This window comes from Cricetulus griseus, chromosome 4, assembly GCF_003668045.3.
Source record: "Cricetulus griseus strain 17A/GY chromosome 4, alternate assembly CriGri-PICRH-1.0, whole genome shotgun sequence".
NCBI classification, from domain to species: Eukaryota; Metazoa; Chordata; class Mammalia; order Rodentia; family Cricetidae; genus Cricetulus; species Cricetulus griseus.
This window is the reverse complement of record NC_048597.1, coordinates 120,106,874-120,129,329: the sequence shown is the minus strand read 5'-3', so window position 1 is coordinate 120,129,329 and position 22,456 is coordinate 120,106,874. Positions and strand designations below refer to the sequence as shown.

Sequence of the window (22,456 nt, the reverse complement as noted above, 5' to 3'; positions counted from 1 at the left end):
GCCCTTACTGTTATTCTGATTATATGTTATGATTTCCAATTTTGTTATTAGTTTTGTTTGTGAATGTATATGTATTTTAACTTGTTTAATTTTGCTTTAATTTATTTTTTTGCCTGTTTGTTTATTTTTAAAGAGAAAGAGAAATAAGGGGCATGACTGGATAGACGGGAAAGCAGGTATAATCTAGTACAAGTTGGAATAGTAGAAATTTTGATCAGAGTATATTGTATAAATTTTTTTCATGAAAATATACAAAAAATTCAGCATATGAAAATGTAGCTATTCTATGGCAATAGGTGTTTGGAACATAACTCAAGAAATAAATTTCATTAAAAGTAGCTACAAAAATCTATACAAGAATGAATTTCAACCCCTCATCAGCTGCAACACTCAGGAGAATAAAACCTGCCTACACCATGCTTGGTCACCAAAGTAGAGTTGACTCTGTAAATAGAGGCACAGCTCATGCCACTTCTTTCATCTGTGGTGAGGGAGTCGATCCTTCCCTTTACCAGCTGCAACAGTAGGGAAATCAGGCCCTGCACCTCATGTGGGCAGCACAGCAGAGCTGACTGGTTATGGGGCCAGAGTGGGTCACAAAAGTGTGAACTTGTGAGATCTGGTCACAGCTCTCATCTGCCATATGGCAACATGGGCAGAGTTGAGATGCGCTCCCCCATTACCCCTATCACTTGTGGTGGACAAGGGAGCTGACATTCCCCTTACCAGCTGCAGTGCTCGTGAAAGTGGGCCCTACACCTCACCTGGGCAGCATAGCAGAGCTGACCCATACTGACAAGCGTGTGGGGGAACTGCCCCAAGACCATGAGACATTTGCCATATGATGGTATGGGCAGGGGAAAGATGCCATCCCTCCCAACCCTTGATACCTCTGTCAGGTAGGAGAGCTGGCCCTGAGGTTGTAAGATTGGGATAGCTGCCACTAGCCCTTTTCAGCAGCAGCACTCAGGAGAGTGGTTGAACACCTCCCATGGACAACACAGTAGAGTTGGCCCTGATGGTGTAGGTGTGGGAGGGCCAACCCTGAGGATGTGAAAGCAGGAGAACTGGCCCCATTCCTTGCTCATGGATGCAAGGGGTGAACTAGCCAGGGATATGCTGGTGAGGTCACCATGGTAGTGAGGATAAAGGAGAGCTGGTAGTAACCAACCCTACAACTACCCAGGTCCAGAACCAAGGTTATGAGTGACCCACTCCAACATCCACCCCATCTGTGATCTATTGAAGCACCTGGAAAGGCCAGTCCTGCACAACCAAAGCTGAGGGATTTCCACAATGCAGGGCAAAAGCAGAATTTCTAAGAGTAGTCCCAGTGAGGTCATAGCACTGATAGTTTAGCAGAAACCAGAGGCCTGAAACTAACCAAAGACTATTGCAATGAACACTTGCAGTTAAGTATATATGGATGAAAGAGCTTACAGCATGACTCACTGTGTTACACTATAGCTTCCATGATGAGATTGAATTTGATTGATTTTTCTTTTTTCCCTCTCTTTTTTCTCTTAAATTTATTTTATTTTGTGTGTGTATGTGTGTGTGGGGGGGTGTGGGTTGCAAGGGCAGAGGGCAGATACAAAGGGGTGGGGAAATGAATGGGATGGGATGCACTCTGTGAAAGACACAAAGAATAAATACAAAGAAAGTGAAAAGTACATTTGTCCAAGTGGTACAAGATACCATTTATAAATGTCATTTATAAAAGGAAAGATGCCATATGTTTTTGGAATTGAAGGGTTAAAATTGTTAAAATAGCCACAACTAAAGCAGACTACTACTAATGGAATCACTATCAAAAGTCAAGTGTCATTTATATGAAAGTAGGAAAACCATTACAATTCATACCACATCATAAAATTCAAAATACATATGCATATATAACAATTAATAAGAAACTAGGCTGTGAGTTAGAATGAGAGCAAGAAGGGATAGAGAGCAGGAAGGAATGACAGAGCAGGGAGGAGTGAGAGAGCAGGGAGGAGTGAGAGAGCAGGGAGGAGTGAGAGAGCAGGGAGGAGTAAGAGAGCAGGGAGGAGTGGAGAGCAGGGAGGAGTGAGAGAGCAGGGAGGAGTGAGAGAGCAGGGAGGAGTAAGAGAGCAGGGAGGAGTGGAGAGCAGGGAGGAGTGAGAGAGCAGGGAGGAGTGAGAGAGCAGGGAGGAGTGAGAGAGCAGGGAGGAGTGAGAGAGCAGGGAGGAGTAAGATGTAATGAGTCTTCATGTTTCTTTCCAGCCATCTCTCAAATATTGACATAGTTATTAATTATGAAAGTTCAACCTTAGTTTAGTCTTGTCCCACTAGCTCTCATAACATAAACAATTACTATTAATCTGTGCTTTCCCATGTGGCGATTTTCCTTTCTTTCATTCTGTATGTTGGACTTACTCCATGTCTCACTGGTGTCTCACCTGTACCTCTGTTTTCTCCTCCTATTTGTTTTCTCTGTCCAGAAGTCTCACATATACCTCCTGCCTAGCTGTTGGCCATTCAGCTCCTTTTTAAACCAATCACAACAATATATCCTCACAAAACATAGAAATACCCCACAATAGTAAGATAGCAAGGATAGTTTCAGAGTAAGGAGAGTGAGAAATCAAAGAGAGCTAGAGAATAACAAAAGATAACACAGCCAGAAAGACTAGAAAGCAAGGAGAGACCTACTGGGTTATTTGGAGGTGGATAAGTAAACAGGTAAATGATGTCATTGCATTATAAAACCCCCAAACAAAATAAATATAAAATAGACTAAGAAATCTTGACTAAAAACTAAAGTTATATGGACCACACTGTATAATTGCAAAGCTAAAATAAAGTGGACTGAGACCCACAGAGAAACAAACACAAAAGACATATAATAGAGCATAATTATAGCTATGGTGTACCTCAGTCACTTTTCAACCAAAGTTCCAAGTACTCACAATTTGGAAGATATTGTCCCTCTAAAAACTATTTCTAGGAAAATTGGGTCCATACTTGTAGAAGAATGAAATTATTTGTTTATCTCTGACCAAATTTTATAAAAAAGTCAATATTTAAGCTTTAGACAAGTAATTTTACAATGTTGGAACATAGCAGGAATGTCCACTCATGTTAGTCTGTAGAATAATTTCACTCTCATTACCTTAAAAACACAGTTAAAAAATTAATGTAATAAATAGGTAAAACCAAAGGCAACAATGAGCAGAGGGAACACAGCATGCATCATTGCAGATTTGTCATTTGATAAGAAGATAATATCCAGGTTATATAAGAGAACCAACTTTCTTAATAGCAAGACATCAGATTTAAAAAAAAAAAAACAGTAGCAGAACCTTAAAAGACAGATTTATAGAAAAATACAGGTAGCCTATATGTATGTAACAAAGCAAATCAAACCTTCATTACCTCTAACAATCAGGAAATACAAATTAAATCCATGAGTAGATATTGTCTCATGTCTAACAGAATGAGCCTTATAAAAAAAATAAACTTGTATGGCCACTATGGAAATCAATATGGTGGTTTCTCAGAAAATAGGGAATTGCTCTACCTCAAGACTCAACTGTACCCTTAGTCACACACCCAAAAGTCACTCCATTCTACCACAAGGACACTTGCTCAATTATGTTCACATTGTTTTTATTCATAATAGTCAGAAACGGGAAACAACCTATGTGTCCTCCAACAAATGAATAGATAAAGAGGATATGGGATATTTACACAATGCAATATTACTCAGCAGGTAACAAAATGACATCAGAAAATTTACAGGCATATGGATGGAACTAGAAGAAAAAAAAAAAAAACATCATGAGTGAGGTAACCCAGACACAGAAAGTAAAACAAGGTATGTACTCATTTATAAGTAGATATTAGCTGTTATGTAAATGATAATCTTACCACAATCTACAGATCCATAGGAGCTAAGAAACAAGAAAGACTTTAGGGTGATCCCAGGATCTCCCTAGGAAGTAGAAATAGAGTTGATTTTTAGGTGTACTAGGGGCAAGTAGGGGTGTGTAATAGGTGGGAACAGGCAGTTGAGGGAAGAAATGGAGAGAATGAGTACAGGGATGGAGAGAATTAGAGGGCATAGGGGGTGTGGAAACCTTGTACAAAGGAAACTCAATGCAATTCTCCAGGGTGACCCTAGTAAGGACTCCTCATAATGGAGGACACAGAGACTGAATCAGCCATCTTCTGTAACCAGGCAAGGTTTCCTGTGTTGGGAGAGGAACCCAGCCACAAAACCTTCAACCTGCATACAAGATGTTCTGGATCAGCGGTGGCACTGGACTTGTGAGACTGACCAAGCAGTAACTGGTCTAATTTGAGGCCCATGCTAGGAGGGGTGCCCGCTCCCCATATTTCCTGGATGATCAGGAACTGGAATTTGGATAGGCCAGAAATCTAGGGTAGAATCAAACACATCTGGCAAAGCAAAGCAAAAACAATGAAATGATTCCTAATATTCTGCTATACTCATAGATTGGTGCCTAGACCAGTCATCCTCAGAGAGACACTGACTGGAGCAGAAGCATAGACCCACAGCCAAACAGTGTTAGATGGGCAGAGTCTAGGCTAGAAGTGTCCATTGGGTCCCTCCCTTTGGAGTTTGTGGAAACACATGCAAGAGATTGAAGAGGAATTGAGAGAGTAAGAATGAAGGAGGACATTGGGAGAACATGGTCCACAGAATCAACTAAGCAGGGCTCATGGGTGCTCATAGAGACTACAGCAGTAATTGGGGAGCCTGCATGGGTATTCAATAGGTCCTTTGCATTATAGTTGTTGGCTTGGTGTTTTGGGAATGCTCCTAGCAGTGTGTCTCTGACTCTTTTATCTGTACCAAAGATCATTCTTGTAAGCCACATATGCTCAGTTACAAATTTTAAATAATAAGTAATTTTTTATTTTATTTTATTTTTATTTTTGAGAAAGGGTTTCTCTGTATTTTCTTGGAGGCTGTCCTGGAACTTTCTCTGTAGGCCAGTCTTAACTCGAACTCCCAGAGATCTTCATGCCTCTGCCTCCTGAATGCTGGGATTAAAGTTGTTCACCAGCAATGCCCGGCTTTTTTTTTTTTAAGTAATTTTTGATTTAGTAGATTCAGCCTACACCTGGCTCCAAATATTGAGAATTGCATATTCAATGATCAATTAACTATCTTTTTCCATAACACACAGTCATTATACTGAATTTAAAAATTGAAATGGCTCATTTTTAATCATCTTTCTTTGTATAATTACTAATAAATAATATTTCACCTCCAATATAAAAAGCAGCAAAGCCTGATGTCAGTATATGTATTTGGTTAATTTATGTCTTATTTTCTACCTAAATCTATGCTTTCTTCATTATATCTGCTAAATATATGCAGAATCTGTGCATTTTTCTTATTTCCTTTTGCTTTCCCATTTACATCAAAATCCTTTCATTCACCATTAATCAGTGGACTGTGAGATATCTCATCTTCTTCTCATTTATTGTTGACAAGATCTCAATTTAAATCTAGGCCAAACTATGTTGATTCCTCATAGGAACCCTTCACCATGGGGATAAGAAAATGGTGTTTAGGTACGGGTGGGGCTGGTTGGAGGAGGTAAGGGGGCAGGAGGAAGTGTGGGAAGGAGAACTGTGGTTTGAATGTAAAATGAAATTAAAAATAAAAACATGGCAAAAAAATAGACCTCATTATTCAGCCTCATTTTCTGATATAGTTTCTATCTTGCTCACTGTTTTTTGAGCACCCTGTCTTCTTTTATTCTAGAACTCTACATACAAATCTCTGCAATATTGTTCTCATAAGTACTCCTTTCTTCCAGTCTTCCTATTTTCTTTAGCTTACTCTCCACATCTCAGTTCAGCTAACACAAAATTTGCTAAATTCTCTTGATGCTTCCAACCTTGCCTAAAAGTCAAAGGGTTTGTTACAAAGGTACCCGTTTCTCCATAATCTGACATTGTTGCCCTATAATTATGATTCAATCCTACAATCAGATTCTAAGCTCTGGGAAGCCCTGGGCCATTTATTAGTCTCCATGACTTCTGCTATTAAGGTGGTCATCAACAATTCTCTGTGACTCAATTGGTCACTAATGATAAGAACAAATACTATTATAGGATTTATTCAACTCTTTTTTCTCTTTTATTTTATTTTTATCATTTTTTTATTTGAATTAGAAACAAGACTGTTTCACATGACAATCCCAGGTCTCTTCTCCCTCCCTTCCTCCCCTACCACCCCCCCCAACTAAAACCCTACGTATCACATGTATCACATACCGTTTCTTCTAATCTTCACATGATTCAAGCTTTCTGCTCCTCATGACCTCAACATCCTTTCTCTTCTTCCCTTCTCATTCTCGTAGCTCCCTCCCCCTTCATCCCATGCTCTCAATTTGCTCAGGGGATCATGACTCTTCCCCTTCTCCAGGGGACATTATTTGTCTCTTTTAGGGTCCTCTTTGTTTACTAGCTTCTCTGGCAGTTTGGATTGTAGGCTGGTAATCCTTTACTCTATGTCTAAAATCCACATATGAGTGAGTACATAAACAATAGGGTAGGAATGCATTTAATTTACTGCACAAGACTGTCTTTATGTATAAATTTTTGCTGAGAGTGACTGATTACCACTGAGTGTGATGTCATCTGAACATAGACTGCTCCTCCCTCATAGAAGCAGTCTCATGTAGAATGCATACTTGGTCACATGATTTCAGCAAACAGGTATATCTGGGACATGGTTAGACAATGGACAACATACAAAGATTATAATGTGACCAACTTGGAGAATACAGGGAAAGTTTGCTTAGACAGGATGCATTGGAAAGGGGCATGTGGAGTGCCCTTGTCTCTCCTCTTCCTGAACCTAATCAATCCTGCTGAGTAAAAGGCTAAGTGATAACTGTTCAGTGTCATGTGTGCATGCTAATTGTCCCATATTTGTTAGGGGTGCTAACTGTTTTCTCTTCTCAATGGAAGTGTGAAATTTTAAGGTTATGGGATGAATCAATATTTTCTTTGAAATTCTGAAATACAGCAGCATGTGAAAATTGTTGTGTTTTGTTCAAAGCTTCAACAGTAGCAAGCATGCACTTCATTTTGAGATGTCACTTATCATTTTGACTGTCACTGTTCCAGTTCTGTCTCCTAAATCTATTTTGCCAAGCTCTAAATTTGTGGAATTCAGACACCTGTGGTGAAGATATCAAGTTTATTTGTGCATAGAGAAATATAAGCAAATGATATCTTAAAATAGTTAGTGGTGCCCAACCAGGTCAGAATTAAGAGCCAAGTCTAAGAACTCTGTTGACACTCTGGCTACCAATGGTCTCTCGGAAAGGAGGAATTAACTGCCTGCAGTTGTGTATCTATTTAGGAATCTACCTGACTCCAATAGACAGTCCCTTCTCATGGCTGCACTGATGATCAAGGTTATACTAGATGTGTCTAAAAAAAACAAAAGACTCATTGGTGTATGAAAGGGAATTTTAGAGAGGAGAGTAATTATAAGGATAGAATAAAACCAAAGAGGGTGTAAGGTCATCGTAATCAAGTTGCACTTTCAAAGAATGAATTCAATAAAAAAAAGATATGTTCCTCATATTGTGTTCTGAGCATCAGTTCAAATAAAGGGAAACCCAACAGCAACAACAAACAGGATAGTCTTTCAGGGTCGTTGGAGACTTATTGCATCATTCAGAGAAATGTCACTTCTAATTGGCATGATTCCTAAAACAGGTACAGAATAATGGAACTCTTGGCTTCCTGTGGGGAAGAGAAATTACACAAACATAAGCATTCTGCTGAGGTATGTGCAGATTATAATATCACCCTGTAATTCTGGCATATATGTTCACAACAGAGAAGAACCCAAGAATGTTTAAGTGCTACAGAGATGTTTAAGTGATCTTCCCTACAGAGATGAAATCTAGACATATAGAACATAGGTCTTTCAAAACCCACCCTGAGAAAGTACCATCTAAATCTGAGACTTTTAAGAAAGAAGAACACCCTTTGTAGCGAAATGAAAAAGTGGCACCCTTCAGAGTTTCCCTGCTGTCCCCAATAATTTTTGTCAGACCTAGGAACCTGGGCCAGAATGAGTTTTGTTTCTCTAGTAGTCTTTATCCAAACTTTTCCTAGTGTACACACACACACACACACACACACACACACACACACACACACACACACACACACGTATAAAGACATTGATACAACATACTTTGTTTTAATGTCCTGGGAAGAGGTAGAAACGTTTTGTCAAAGTCACCCTTTCAGTGGTGGGCATCTGTAAACTATAACTTGGTTGTTCAAATGAAAATCGAACCTAGAAGAGAAAGAGAGATTTATAGTCAATATATTAAGAAAGTAGAATCTTGACTTGAGATAGAAAAAATTGCACTGACTAGCACGATAATAAACAACTCAAGGTATTTGTAAGAACCACAGCTGTGAGAATATTCCCAGACTATTAAGCTCTCTCATGGGAATTGACAAATATGATGGACACAGAGATATTAGATTCTGCTCCATTTTCTACTAAAGACAGGGTAGAGGTTAATATAAATGATTATTTCTTAAGTCTTGTGATCATAAAATGTTGGCACCATGTGGGGATAGTTGACTAACTGAAAAGAAAAAAATAATGATACAAAGTTCTTTACAAATGACAGCATTTTTACAAGACAAACATATTCAGATCTTTCCCATTAGAAGCAGCTTAAAACACCAAAGACCAGGGGAGTATAATGGATAAAGCATTTGAAATACCTTTCTGAAAATGTCCTCCAAGTCACAAGACCATGCATATTCTTTCATTTGCTTGATGAGTTCCACAATGAAAAGAGAGCCCTTGAGAGGATGTCTCCAAGAAACATTGTCTGTAAATAACATATATTTCAAATCTTATGACAGGCCTTACCCGAGATACAGGCCACCATAGCCTTTCAACTCTAGCTGGAAACATTAAAGAGTCCATACTGTATCCTATAAATTGCCTGCCATTCTTCAATGAATATATACATAAAATTCAATGAATACCTCTTCCCTCTTACTTAAGGTGGTGGCTGTATGCATTGCAGATTTTTAGATGGAGTAGTTTCTGATGTCAAGGAGGTGAAAAATCTAGTAGAGAGACAATCCCTGGGGTAAGAATGATTAGGTTTGGGAGAATAACTATCTGTTATATGGTGTCTTCAGGATGCCTTGCAATGACTCTGGTTTAAGTCTGTTGTACATTTTAAAATGTAAAGTTTTTAATTACAAGTTGAGAGTAATTATTTCTAGTTAAAAAAGAGATATTTGAAGAATACATAATAGGTACAAATATCTGAACAGGGGGAAAGGAAATGAGGAGTAGAAGCAGGTATCTCTGAAAGAACATGCACAGTGAAGAGAATAAAAGGCCTGATTCTTTTCATAAAGTCCTACTAAGGCTAGATTCTTTTCAAACAGTTCTTACTTGTGGTTGGGGCTTACACAGGCAAATTTCAGCTGGGTGTGGTAGTGGGGTATATAAGACAGGTAGAGTCTGAATCATTTACAAAGAATAGTAAAGACAGCAAAAGAAGGAGACACACAAACCAGCAGGGTGGATGGCAAGAATGGAAGGCCTGAAGAAGTCTCTAAAGCCAGAGAGGAATGTGTGATGCAAGATGAGAAGAAATGATATAAAAGGATATTTAAACCTAATAAAAAATTTGGCTGCATTCTTAAGCTGGAAATGAGCCAGGCGTTGGTGGCGAATATCTTTAATCCCAGCACTTGGGAGGCAGAGGCAGGCAGATCTCTGTAAGTTTGAGATCAGCCTGGTCTACAAAGTGTGTTCCAGGATAGCCAAGGCTACACAGAAGAACACTGTCTCAAAAAACTGAAAAAAAAATACACAAAGCAAAAAACAATCAAAACAAAAACCGAAACTGGAAATGTGTTGGTGTTTGCTATGGTGTTTTAAAATTAAATACATTTGTTCTTTGACAAAAATACATTTTTTTCTTTCCTATATAGAATATATCTGAGTATGTTTATTCCTTGCCCTCCTACTCATAAACCAATACCTCCCCCTTATATGTCCCTTTCCTGTGTGGATGTAATTTTTATGATTCATTGAGTGTAATCAGGGATGTCTGTGTGACCAATGGTATGAAACCATGCATTAGAGTTTCACTGCATATTACTTGGTATGTTTCTGAAGATGATGCTCTATCTGCCAGAATGTATCACTAGCTATTAGGTCTACAAAGCCCTATGAACCTAGATTGTATCAATAGCCATGATGTTTTATCACTGGATAATAATATACTGAGACATACATTAAAGCATGGTCTACCCAGTGTAGAAGTATATTATATCTGGAGCTTGTGACCATAGTCAATAATTTAATCTGTAAGGTATTTGATCAGAGGCAGAGTTTTAAGAATGCATTTGAGTAAATGAATGTAGGCCTTAGGAAATGCAAAATTCAGGAAACGAAAGACTCAAATGAGTTTTATTTGAGCCTTAACATAATAAGTGACTTGAGTTAGATTGCAAGCTAAAACCTTGATAATAAGAATAGCTTTATATTAGATATTTTAGGAAATGTCCAGTATTCCATACATGTTTCATCTTATTCGATCATTCTCACAATGGCAGGATATTTACAAATATTGGTGAGAAATTCAAAGAAATCTCAGCAAGATGAAACAACTATATTTAATATAATATGTAATAAATAACAAGTGTCAGGATGTGAAATATAACTGTTTAGTATACATTCCAATTATTTATGAATACCTGTTTTCATGTATAAAACCCTCTCACATTAAACCCACTTAATCTCCAATATGTACTATAGGTTAGCTGGTCTGTGTGTTTTCAGGAGGTGGTCCTTTGCCTTCCCTCCCAACTACTCATAGCAACGTTGGGATTGCAGGTGCTCATCCAGCTTGGGCTCAGAGGACCTAAGACACTGTGATCAGTTTTCCTATCCGTACATCTCACAAATCAGAATTCTGGAAACACTTGATGCCTGTGCATCACTGGTGTCCTGACTAAGGCCAGTGGTGTGCACCTTTAAGATTCTAATCAGCTTTACCATACATATTCATCTATTTATTTCTCTGTTATACATATTCATCTATGTATTTCTCTGTTGTCCTTGATAATTCTAGGAGAAACATTGTGCAACATGAAAGAGTTTGCTATTTCAGACAAAATGTAGATATATTTTGTCTTTGTGGATGAGGGGGTTTGAATATGGAGTTTTAAAGTTGTCATTAAATGTCTTGTGTAATAGTAAGTATGGAGCCTTTCTTTCAAACAGTAACCCTGACAAAGATCATCTACATAAAAAATTCCTTTTACCTGGTGTTGAAGAGCAGAAAGCAATAAAATCCTTCTCTATGTGCGCTTTCTTAATGCCATCATCTTCCAAATCTGCATCCACTAAGAATTTCTTTCCAGTGTCTTCTACTGAATCTTTCACTAATACCACTCCTCGGTTCTCTAGGAAGACAAAATTGGTTTTATATTATTAACAATTTTTAAGAGAATTGTTTCTTTGAAACTTTTTTCTTTGAAATTTTATTTAAATTGGAAACAATCTTATTTCATATATCAATCCCAATTCCCTCTCCCTCCCATCCTCCAATGCGCCTGCACCAATTCCGGTCCCACCCCTCTTCTGCTGCATAGAAAGGGTGAGGCCTTCCAAGGGGGATCATCAAGGTCTGTCACATAATTTGGGGTAGGCTCCAGGCCCTCCCCCATGTGCCCTGGCTGAGAGAGTAACCCTGTATGGTAAATGGGCTCCCAAATTACATTCATACACTACAGAGAACATACTGTTCCACTACCAGAGGCCCCATAGATTGCCCAGATCTCCTAACTGACACCAAAATTTAGGGAGCCTGGTTTTGTCCTCTGCTGGTTTCCAGGCTGTCAGTCTGGGGTCCATGAGCTCCCCCTTGTTCAGTTTAGCTGTTTCTGTGGGTTTCCCTAGCCTCGTCTTGATCCCTTTGGTCATCACTCCTTTCTCTCTACAACTGAACTACACAAATTAGGCTTAGTGCTTAGCTGTGGGTCTCTGCTTCTGCTTCAGAGGACCAAACTTTTATTAAACTCTATTTATAATGTATTAGTCTGACATCTGGTCATATATACATATATGAATGTGAATATATATATATATTGCTATAGGCCATGAGTCAATTGTCAATGATTCTTTTAGTCTTTAAATGAAATCCAATAACATCCATATGGATGCGTTGATTGTTGATAGTGATATTCTCTGGTAGAAATGAAGCACATATCTACAAATTTGCAGCACACTCTACAGAGTGCATAATTAACTGAATAGAAAAACAGATGTTTGATATTTAGGTATCAACACTGGAAAGTGCTCTCTATATGTAAACGATAAAGTCAGACTGTAAATGTCATTTATTTAAGTGACCAGCATTCACCTCCACGGCAGGCCTGAATGATGATAACTTTTGGCTTGTCTTTCAAGCTTGGGCACTTCAAAGTGTTCAACATTCGAAAGATAGTGTCAACTTTTAAAACATCTGCTACTTTATCGGAATATGACTTCCCACATATTCCTTCCTGGATACCATGGGACATGAATACAAGAAAAGTACTGTCAGAAGTCTTGTGCTCTGGGCAGTCAGCAAATTCCTTCACTGCATTAGCCATCTCCTGGAAGAGAGCAGACAAGTGATGTTAGATGAACTGTCATTTCACTGTGAGATTTCACTAGAAACAGTAAAGGGGGTCCATGAATAATTCTGTGAAAATGAGTGATATGGAAAAGAAAATTTCTAACTTTCAATTTTATGAAAACCAAGGCTATAAAGATTACACAAAGTCATGCTGAGACCATTGAGGTGTTAGGAATATTTTCCAATTAGATGTTATAGGAGACTTTGGCTAAAGCAATGTAGCATATGATAGGCATATGCAATCTTTACTGGCTCCTCACTGAAGGATATCATCATTAAAAACTAGTATTAAAGTTTTCTGCAACTGTAACATGTTTTCTGGAATTATCTAGGGTATAAAAGACATTGTTTCCATATTTTGAGAAATCTTACCAGAGCTGTGAGGTTTTCCTTTTCTTTCACAGTATATCCCAGATCCTGCAGTAGCGACCTCATTTCTCTGAGATCCACATCAGCTCCGTCCCTCCTTGGAAGATATTCAAACTCTGTGTTGCAGATAATGAGAGCAAGACGTGTACGCGTGGATGTATCCATTATAGGGTAAATCTGTATGAAGGGCAGATTGAGTGAACAACCTTGTTTAGTGTAATGTCTAGTTTACGTGCTTACAATCCTTCCTAATTCCTTCCTTTTAGTCCTTTCAAGAAACCAAACTTGTGAAGATTAGTTTAAGAGTAGGAAGGGAAATGAGTGTTAATTCAAGAGCACTGAGGGATTTATGAATACCCAGGTGGTCTCTGAGGATCTACCCTTAACTTTGAAAGTATAATTTTGAAAAACAAAGCTAGGGATGCGTAAATTGTAAAACTGATTCCTCCTAGTTATACTGACTATAAACAGAATATTTACCCATACCTGACTCAGTTTCTTAATCTCTAAAATGGGTCATTTTGAAGTTTATCAGCTTTGTTATATATAAGCATCTAATGTTAGCTATTGATTTCCTCTTGTTATTACTGTATACCAAGGAATTGAACTAAACTCCAAATAAACTTGGGATTCTAGGAGGTAGGGATGTTTAATGTAAGGCAAAGAGCCTCATCGAATCTCTGGGGACACTGCAATGAATTTGGCTCTGACAAAGAACCACCGCCCTTCAGGTTGGCCTCAGTATTTTTCAGCTTGCTCCATCTCGGATTTTGTGCACATCACCTCTGAAGGATTCTCTTTCCGTATCTTTTGGGCTGTTTCTAAGGAGCATAACTTCAGGCTCCCACTTGGTCCTGGACATGTGCCGCCTTCTTTTTTCTGTTCTTCCTTTGTTTCTGTAAGAGACAAAAAAAAAAAAAAAAACAGTTGCAATTAAGCTTGTTGGTCTCACATCAAGTCCCTTCCAGTCTGATTCATGAGTGAAGACAGGTGAGGAACGTGAGTTCATTACCACACTGTACAATGAGATACACACCACTATTGATGGACATATTGCAAGCCAGTGATCCCCAGTGGTGTGATCTGGGACCTATTTTTGGATTAGCATTTTGGTAAACATTTTAGATAACAAAGCATGGAGTATTAAAATGTTTACCATTTATTTTAGAAAGTATTTGAAGCCTAGCATGAGATTTTAGCTGGGGGTGGCAGGAAATATAACTCATTTCATTACATTGACAAATTAAAAAATATGTTCACTTAATTTTTTAAAAATAGGCATCACATCAAGTACATTTTAGAAATGATCCTCTGTCCTCTCTCTCGGGAATCACTTTTTATTGTATGCGCACATTAACCAACGAAGGAACTACATTGAATGTATTTACTAGAATGAAAGGGAAGTAGAATGTAAGTGCTAAAATTAATGGGCAAATTTTGTAAATGCATATAACTCTTTATTGATTGCACAAATCTATGAGGGGGTGTTTTTAAAAACAGTTTCTGTGAGCTTCAGGGGCTCCTATTGGATACCAAGTTCACTATATCAAACCATGTAATGTACGTCTAAATAATTTGATGTACACTTGGTATATTTTCAAAATAGAAATAATTTATTTGGAAACTTTGAGAGTGGAAACTAAGCAATTAAAATTAGGAGATTTCAATTTATTTTAAAAGGCGTTTTGATAAATTGTTGTATGCTTTGCGAGTTAGGCCAAATCATCAAAATGTGTTGGTTGTGGGAAAGAATATAAACTAGTTAGAGTGAATATACTGCAAAAATATGTAAACTACTCATTAATTTGAAAAAAAGATGTCTTGCTTCTGCACAAATAATTCTAATTGCAACAACAAATTAAACAAATGTTTATTATATTAGCAATACCTTTAGAGTAATTAGAGCAATTATATAGAAATGTCACATCACATGAAATATATAATAAAATGTGGATTAATCATCATTAATAGATTCAAGAGAATAATTGAGGTTTTTGTAACACTTGCCTTTCTGATTTTAGGGAAAACATTGTCTTCTGGATGAAATTATTTCAGAACTATGGTGGAAAACCTCTCTTGCAACATGCACTGTTACTCATTTCTTAAGAATGCCTGGGCTTCATTCCATATAGAGGATTACTCCCTGAGCCAAGACACACGGGGGTGGGCCTAGGCCCTATCCCAAAGGATACGATAGACTCTGATGACACCCTATGGAAGGCCTCACCATCCAGGGGGAGCAGAAAGGATATGTGCTAGGTAGGGTTTTAGTTGGGGGTGGTGGTGGTGGTAGGAGAAGACAGGAGGGAGAAGGGAACTGGGATTGTCATGTAAAACAATGTTGTTTCTAATTCAAATTTAAAAAGTTAAAACAAAGTATGCATTGGCTTATTCAAAACTAATATTACCAACAATGTATCTGGTGTGAGCTGATGCATCAGCCTCCATAAGGTGGCATTTCACTGAAGATCACTGAAAAATTAGTGTGGCATTTGGGATGTAAATATTTCCTCTAAAATTGTGTAAATTAAGGTTATTTAGGCTTTATTTTCCTCAGTAAAGTTTGATTGTAAACTCACAGAATCTGTACCCAGTCTGTAAGTTCCCTCACTATGCTCTACAAAGTTATCCTTGTTGTCACCATTCCAGAACACATTCTGTCTGAGTGATCAGTGGTAACCAATAGAAGACATGCATGTATTTGGTGTGGCACATCTAATCTGAGTTTACAAACTCTTGCATAGTCTTCTCACAGTCTCCCGAATGTCTGTCACAAAATCGGTATAAGCACAGTTATGTTAGTGCTGTCTCTTGTAGGTGTATGAGACACAGTGTGGACTATCTCTGGCAAAGAAGAGAGCTGTTTATTCATTGAGAATAACTTTTATAATCTTCATGAATAAGGAACAGCTTTCTCTCATGCCAGAACCACTGTGAATATTGACTTTCTTACTGACTTCCTTGTCTTAATAAGGGTTTGCATCGTAACTGCTATGCCTAAATTGTTGGTAGCTTTAATTATTGATGAAAAAAGTATTAAATAAATGTTCATGTGATATTTATTTATTCAAGTTCAATTCAATCAGAAGTATCATTTGTCATGATGATTACTTTTGAAGATTTTATAGACCAATGTCTAGAGTACAATTGTCGTGTGATAACTATTTCTCTAATGACCAAGAAAATTATAGTTGACACAGATAACCCATAAAGAGAGTGACTGGCATCTACTATATTCTATAAATAACAGGCATGTGATAAGGTGGTAGAGGACTTGAGAGGGGAACCCATTAAAACTTAACCCCACATTGAAAGTGGGAAGGACAGGAAAAGAAATACTAAGAATGCATTTTGAGTTTCACATTTGAACAACTGCTAATGATGTCAGCATTAGCTCAGGAAGAGGAAACTGAAAAGAAGTAGAATGGGGAAGTTAATCTTTGGGCGTGTTTGGAAATACATGTCCAAGGGAGACGTGGATATGTGCACTGGGCACTTGAGTGGTAATCTTGAATACCCAACTAGGTAGTTAAGACTTGAGGCACAAACTCAGAAAGTTTTAGTATAAATACAGTTGGTGAGGCCATAAGAACTGCTCTTGCTCAAGCAAGATATGTAGATAAGATGAGGCAAATCAAAGAATCAGTGCCTTGTAGTTACTCATAGCTCCTCACGCTGGTTTATCCAATGAAGATGATAGTCAAAGGGATGATGTTCTAAAGAGCCTTCTCACTTTGCAAGCATGTGTACCTGAGGAAGAAGGATATCCTCCCTGGAAATCATCCGTTCTCATGGAATTTTCAGCTGGTGGACCTGAAGAGAGACAAAGGAAATTAATTCACCATTGTAAGATATTCCTTGATGATACAATGAGTTTGAAGCCACTGTGAACTACACAAGACCAGGTAGAAAGACTATGAGCAACAGAGACAGGAGACATGCAAATAAGGTCATTGACATTAAAATGGGACTCTGGAGTCTGAGGTGAGGGAGTTGTCTTCAAATCACATGAAAAATATGTGAAGCAGACTTTGGTTATTAAAAGGTTTTGACTTTCAACATAGTCTGAAATCCAGGCTCTTACCGGATTCCAGCTCCAGAACTCCCGCCAGGTAGCAGTCTTCTTTACAAATGTAAGTGATACAGATTTGGCTTGCTAGAGGCCCCTTTTTAGTGACAGAATCACACAGGTCCCTTGCCTTGTCCATGACAGTGGCATTTATACATTTTATTCTCTCCATCTCTTCCTGGTTCAGCACATTCTTCTCCAAAAGTTCATCCAGCAAGCCATTTATTGTCCCTGCACCCACTGAACGGATGAATTGTTTCCTTTTTGCCCTGAGGATGTTGTCTGTTTAAGACACAAAGATTTCTCAAGTCAGGAAAACAGCCATGTGCACCTTTCATGTTGGAAAGAGGGTAGGAACTCTTTCAGAGTGAATCAATACCATGACTCCTTCACACACATCACTTCCCTTTCTTTTTGCTATCTGCTGTCTGTTTCCCCTTAACATTGCACAAGAACATAGAGAAAGGCAGGAATATCAAGCTACTGTCTTTCTCTTAGAACTAAGGAAGCATAAACACTCATTCCAGTTTCACATGTTCTCAAATCAGATTAATAAACAAAGACATAACAATAAAACATATTCCTTTGCAGACTCCATACCTGTCACTCATCTGGTTCTCTCTGTCAGACTAGGGCCATGTAAGAGCTAAGATTGCAAAATGATGGCCGGATACAAGTAAAGCGCCATTTCCTTTCTGGCCGTGGCCTTTGCTTTATATGGCTTTAAAAATCTAGTGTGCAGACTTCTTCCCCACAGCCTCCCCTTTTCCCAGAAACAGCTCTCCTAAATATCTGCAGAAGCTGATGACAGCATCCAGAAAAGCCCCTTCCCAAATGACTTATTCTCCAGACCAGCCCGTTTAGCAACAGGGAAAACTCACCAGCCATGGCTTTCCTCTCCTACCATCCGCATCTACTGAAACTGAAAGTTCTTTCAACCAGGGCGTGTATGCAGATTGAGAAATAGCCACTATTCATGTGTGCACATGACTCTTGCCCTAATTAAACTTACCCTCTACAACTCAGGCTTGGCAAAGAGTAAATTTTGGAAATGATCTTTCCACAGTTCCTGGGATAGCTGCTGGGAGGAAGGAAGTATGTCTTAGTATTAAAAAAAAATGAGCTGGGAGAAAGCAACAAGTGGGGGCAGGGAAATTAGGAAAGAATTGTTGAAGTCACAGGATAAGGGAACGGGGTGCAGGGAAGGCTGCTCAGGTGATCCTTCTGCAGAGCTGGGGATGAGACTGGGAAATGGAGCTGTAGATCAGAGGGAGAAGACATCTGCCATCAGCTTACCTGATTTTTCTGGCCTGTAAAGACCTTTGGGTTAGCAGGGGTGCCAGCTGGAGGTGAGAGCTGGAATAAAGCAGGCAGTGATGGAAGGGAGCTGGGTCGGGGATGGTCTGCGGGATCCACAGGAAATACAGGCTTAGGGGTAGTACAGGGAGGGGAAGCTGCAGCTGGAGGTCAGTTGCACAGACAGGGATGAGCCTGGAGGATTGGATTTGGATTGGGGCAGGGAATGGTGAAGGTCTTCAGTTGGCCTTCCCCTGGCCTACTCGACTGGGGTGTTCACAAGGAATGCCTGCCTGCTGTTGTCTGGGGCTGCGATAATGGAATGAATCTTAGAAAGGAAGATTGGGGGAGAAGATCTTTGTGATGGATTGTGGATGGGGACAGAGGAAGAGGAAAAGGCAGCAGGTTTTCTGGTAAAGGGCTGGGAATGAGATCTGGAGTTGGATCTGGAGGAGGAGAAGGAGAAGTGTGGATCCTCAGTCTGACTACTCAGTTCCCTGGCAGGAGCAGCCCTTGCATTTACAGGGGATGCCTGCTGAGGGTGTGGGCTGGGACAAAAGGGAATGAGGAGTTTCTGTAAGGACACATCCATGCCTGTTCCGTCATCAAAACCACAGCTCTCATTTTAAAAGTATAAAAGATGGTTTATCCGAGGCAGTTTTAGGGCCCCTGGCCCTGGAGCACAGATTTAGTTACCCCGATTCCCAGTTCCAAAATAGAAGGAGATTCATGAAGTTTCTCTTCTCTTATATAATCAAGACAGTCACAAACAAAGGCATGTTTAAAGACACTAGGGAAATGTCCAGGGATACACAAGGATGACCCCAAATAAGAATCTAAGCAATAGTGGAGATGTTACCTTAAATGCCCTTCCCCTATAATGAGATTGATGGCTACCGTATATGCCTTCCTAGAGCCTTCATCCAGTAGCTGATGGAAGCAGAAGCAGGCACCCACAGCTAAGCACTGGAATCCAGTTTTAGATCGGGAGTAGTGATGAGCACTAAAGGGTCAAGACCATGCTGGAAAACGCACAGAAACAGCTGACCTGAGCAAGTAGGACTCAGGGACTCCAGACTGACAGCTGAGAAATCAGCATAGGACCACCCAGGACCTCTGAATGTGGGTGTCATTTAGGAGACTTAGCAAGTCTATGGGAACTCTGGCAGTGGATCAGTAATTATCTCTAGTTCACAAATGGACTTTGGGAGCACATTCCCCTTGGAAGGATACTCTCTTAGCCTAGACACATGCCCCAAAGGATATGACAGACTTTGATGATCCCCCATGGAAAGCCTCACCCTCCCTGGGGAGTGGATGGGGGGTGGGTTGGGGGATAGGTGGTGGACATGGGAGGATCGGAGGCAGAAGGAACTTGATATGTAAACAAGATTTTTCTAATTTAAATAAAAACGACAAAAAATAAGTAAAACACATTGTTGAGTTCAGCAGCTACACTTAGATGGGGAAAGCTTTGAGATAGTCCTAAACTGCTGTGTGAGGACAGTCTATGTTTCGGATGGTAAAATCTCAAGTTCTCTCAAGGCAATAGTTTCTAATAGGTTTTTATTTATTATTACTAAGTGTTACTTCAGATACATAGTGGGGCAAGGGACGGCTGTTCCAGAAGGCTAAATTTAGTCAAACATTAGGAATTATATTCTGATCCTACAAAATTCCAATTTTTCCACATTACAGAAATTCCAATTGGTCCATCAATCTTTGCAGACACAGTATTTCTTCCAGTAGTTTTTTTATTCACATCCAGACATAGCTTCATTTTGGATATTTCCTTTTATAATTGCAATTAGATGACTTAGTTCTTTGCTTCTTATGTTTTGTTTCCTGTAATCCACACATTCAAGGAATATAAGTTTCTTTTAAAATATTAAGAGAAAGAAATGACATTCAACTATGCTGCACCCATATGACTGAAGTTTCAACTGTGATAGACAAACTCCCCACTCACATTAGAAGATGCAGTGTAGAGAAACAGAGAGATCTAGAAAATTAACTTCATTGAGGACTTTTGTCATGGAAACATATGACAGTATAGAAGCAGGCATGCAGAATCTTGTGGTAACTGAGAGGTTAATTGATTGATTGTATTGCACACATGAGGAAATAATAAAAATTGTGCCACAATTTGAACTTTTTTTTATCACAGGGTTCCTCTGTGTAGCTTTGTAGACCAGGCTGGCCTCGAACTCACATAGATCCACCTGCCTCTGCCCCCTGAGTGCTGGGATTAAAGGCATGCACCACCACCGCCTGGCTCACAGTGTAAATTTTGAGTTGAGGTGTAATCCTAGCAAGTTTTATGTCAACTGGACCCAAGTTAGGATCATCTGAAAAGACAGAACCTTGAGAAAATATGTCTACAAGGTTGGGCTGCAGCAAGCCCATGTACATTTTCATTCTTAGTGATGGGATCACTCAATCTGTTGTGAGTGGAGCCATCCTGGGTTGATGGTCCTGTGATCTATAAGAATGCAGTCTGGGCAGGCCATGAGGAGCAAGCTGGTATGCAGCATCCCCCCATGGCACTTCATCAGCTCCTGCATATTAATTTATGCCTTGTTTGAATTCTTTTCCTCCATTTTTATTCCTCCTGTTATGATAAGACAACTTGCCAAAGTTCATTTGTGTGGAAAACGATTTTCTTTACCAAATACTTCAGTTCATTACTGAAGAAGTGTCAAGAACTGAGAATTAGTACAAGGATACTTTCTTGCCTATTGGGATTGAGGCACCATTCTCTCTCTTACACTGTTTTTACACTGCCTGTGAAAAGGTACCACCCACAGTAGATTGCATCTGCCTACATCAATGAAAAAATTTGACAGTCCACCTTATCCACCTGGATAAAATATAATATTCTGTTAAAACTTTCCTCCGAGGTAATCTAGATAGGGGAAAATTGAGAGTCAAGATGAACCAGCCCATAAGACAAGAAAGAATTCAAACATTGGATAAATAAAAAAAAGGAAGAAACAAAGAAAGGAAGACTTAAATTTTCCTGGATGTTTAGTTCTTACCCTGGGAGAGTTCCAGAACTCCTGCCAGGTAGATGTCTTCTTTACAAATGAAGTTGATAAAGATTTGGCATGCCTTGGGACCTTTCCGAATGACAAAGTCACACAGGTCCCTTGCCTTTTCCACAATAGTATCTTTTGCAAGTGTTATTTTCTCCATTTCTTCCTGGTTCATCACTTTATTCTCCAAAAGTTCATCCAGCAAGCCATTTATTGTCCCTTCTCCCACTGAACGAATGAATTGCTTCCTCTTTGCTCTTAGGATGTTGTCTGTTTAAGAAACAAATATTTCTCAAGTCAGAAAAACAGTCCCAGTTACTCTTCTCATCATGAAGACCGTATGTCTGCTTTCAGACTGAATCAGCAAATTTCACTTTACTCTATCCTAGTTGTGTGTCCGTATTTCCCCTTAACATTCCCCATATATGCACACAGGGTAAGGGGCAGAGTCTTTATTAGGATCCAAGAGGAATCCATCTTTTTCTGTCCCATGTATATTCAGATTAATAAAATTAGAAATGAGTGTAACTCAGTTTATTTGAGGGCAACTGTCTCTATCACTCATTCCATTCCCTCTGTTAGATATGGGCATTTAAGACTTAAGATTACAAAATGACAAAGGGATGCCAGTAAAACACAGTTCATTTCTGCATCTGACTTTGCTTCCTATGTCTTCCAGATTTTTCTGTGCATATTTTCTTCCTAATATACTCCATTTTTCCTAGATTTAGCTTGTCTAAACATCTACAGAATCCAATGATAGCTTCCAGAAACCTTAGCCCCTTTGCAAACTATTTAGTCACTACCTCAGCTCCCTTTACAATAGGGAAAACTCACCAGCCATGGCTTCTCTCTCCTATCTTCCAGTGGAATTGGAATTGTAAACAGGTTCCCGGGTTCTTTATACCAAGGTGTGTATGCAGATTGAGAAATAAGCATTGCTCATGTATATGGATCATTTCATGCCTGAATGAAACTCATTC

At 39.1% G+C, this 22,456-nt stretch overlaps 1 protein-coding gene across 3 annotated transcripts; it reads right to left on the bottom strand.

Annotated features, from left to right (window-relative positions):
- Positions 1-6,552: 6,552 nt before the first annotated feature.
- Positions 6,553-18,246, bottom strand: LOC100759171 (caspase-1). 3 transcript variants are annotated; one of them, XM_027415200.2, is made up of 10 exons: positions 18,155-18,246; positions 17,158-17,424; positions 16,824-16,886; positions 13,857-13,969; positions 13,077-13,250; positions 12,447-12,681; positions 11,347-11,487; positions 8,773-8,882; positions 8,225-8,329; positions 6,553-7,764 (listed from the first exon to the last, which is right to left on the bottom strand). In XM_027415200.2, the coding sequence occupies exons 2-9, from the start codon at positions 17,312-17,314 to the stop codon at positions 8,231-8,233; spliced, it is 1,092 nt and encodes a 363-aa protein (XP_027271001.1). In that variant the 5' UTR covers positions 17,315-17,424; positions 18,155-18,246; the 3' UTR covers positions 6,553-7,764; positions 8,225-8,230. The 3 variants fall into 3 exon arrangements, with proteins under 3 accessions (XP_027271001.1, XP_027271000.1, XP_035299321.1); XM_027415199.2 differs by having other exon boundaries at positions 18,024-18,161; XM_035443430.1 differs by lacking the exon at positions 18,155-18,246 and adding an exon at positions 17,743-17,765.
- Positions 18,247-22,456: the final 4,210 nt, after the last annotated feature.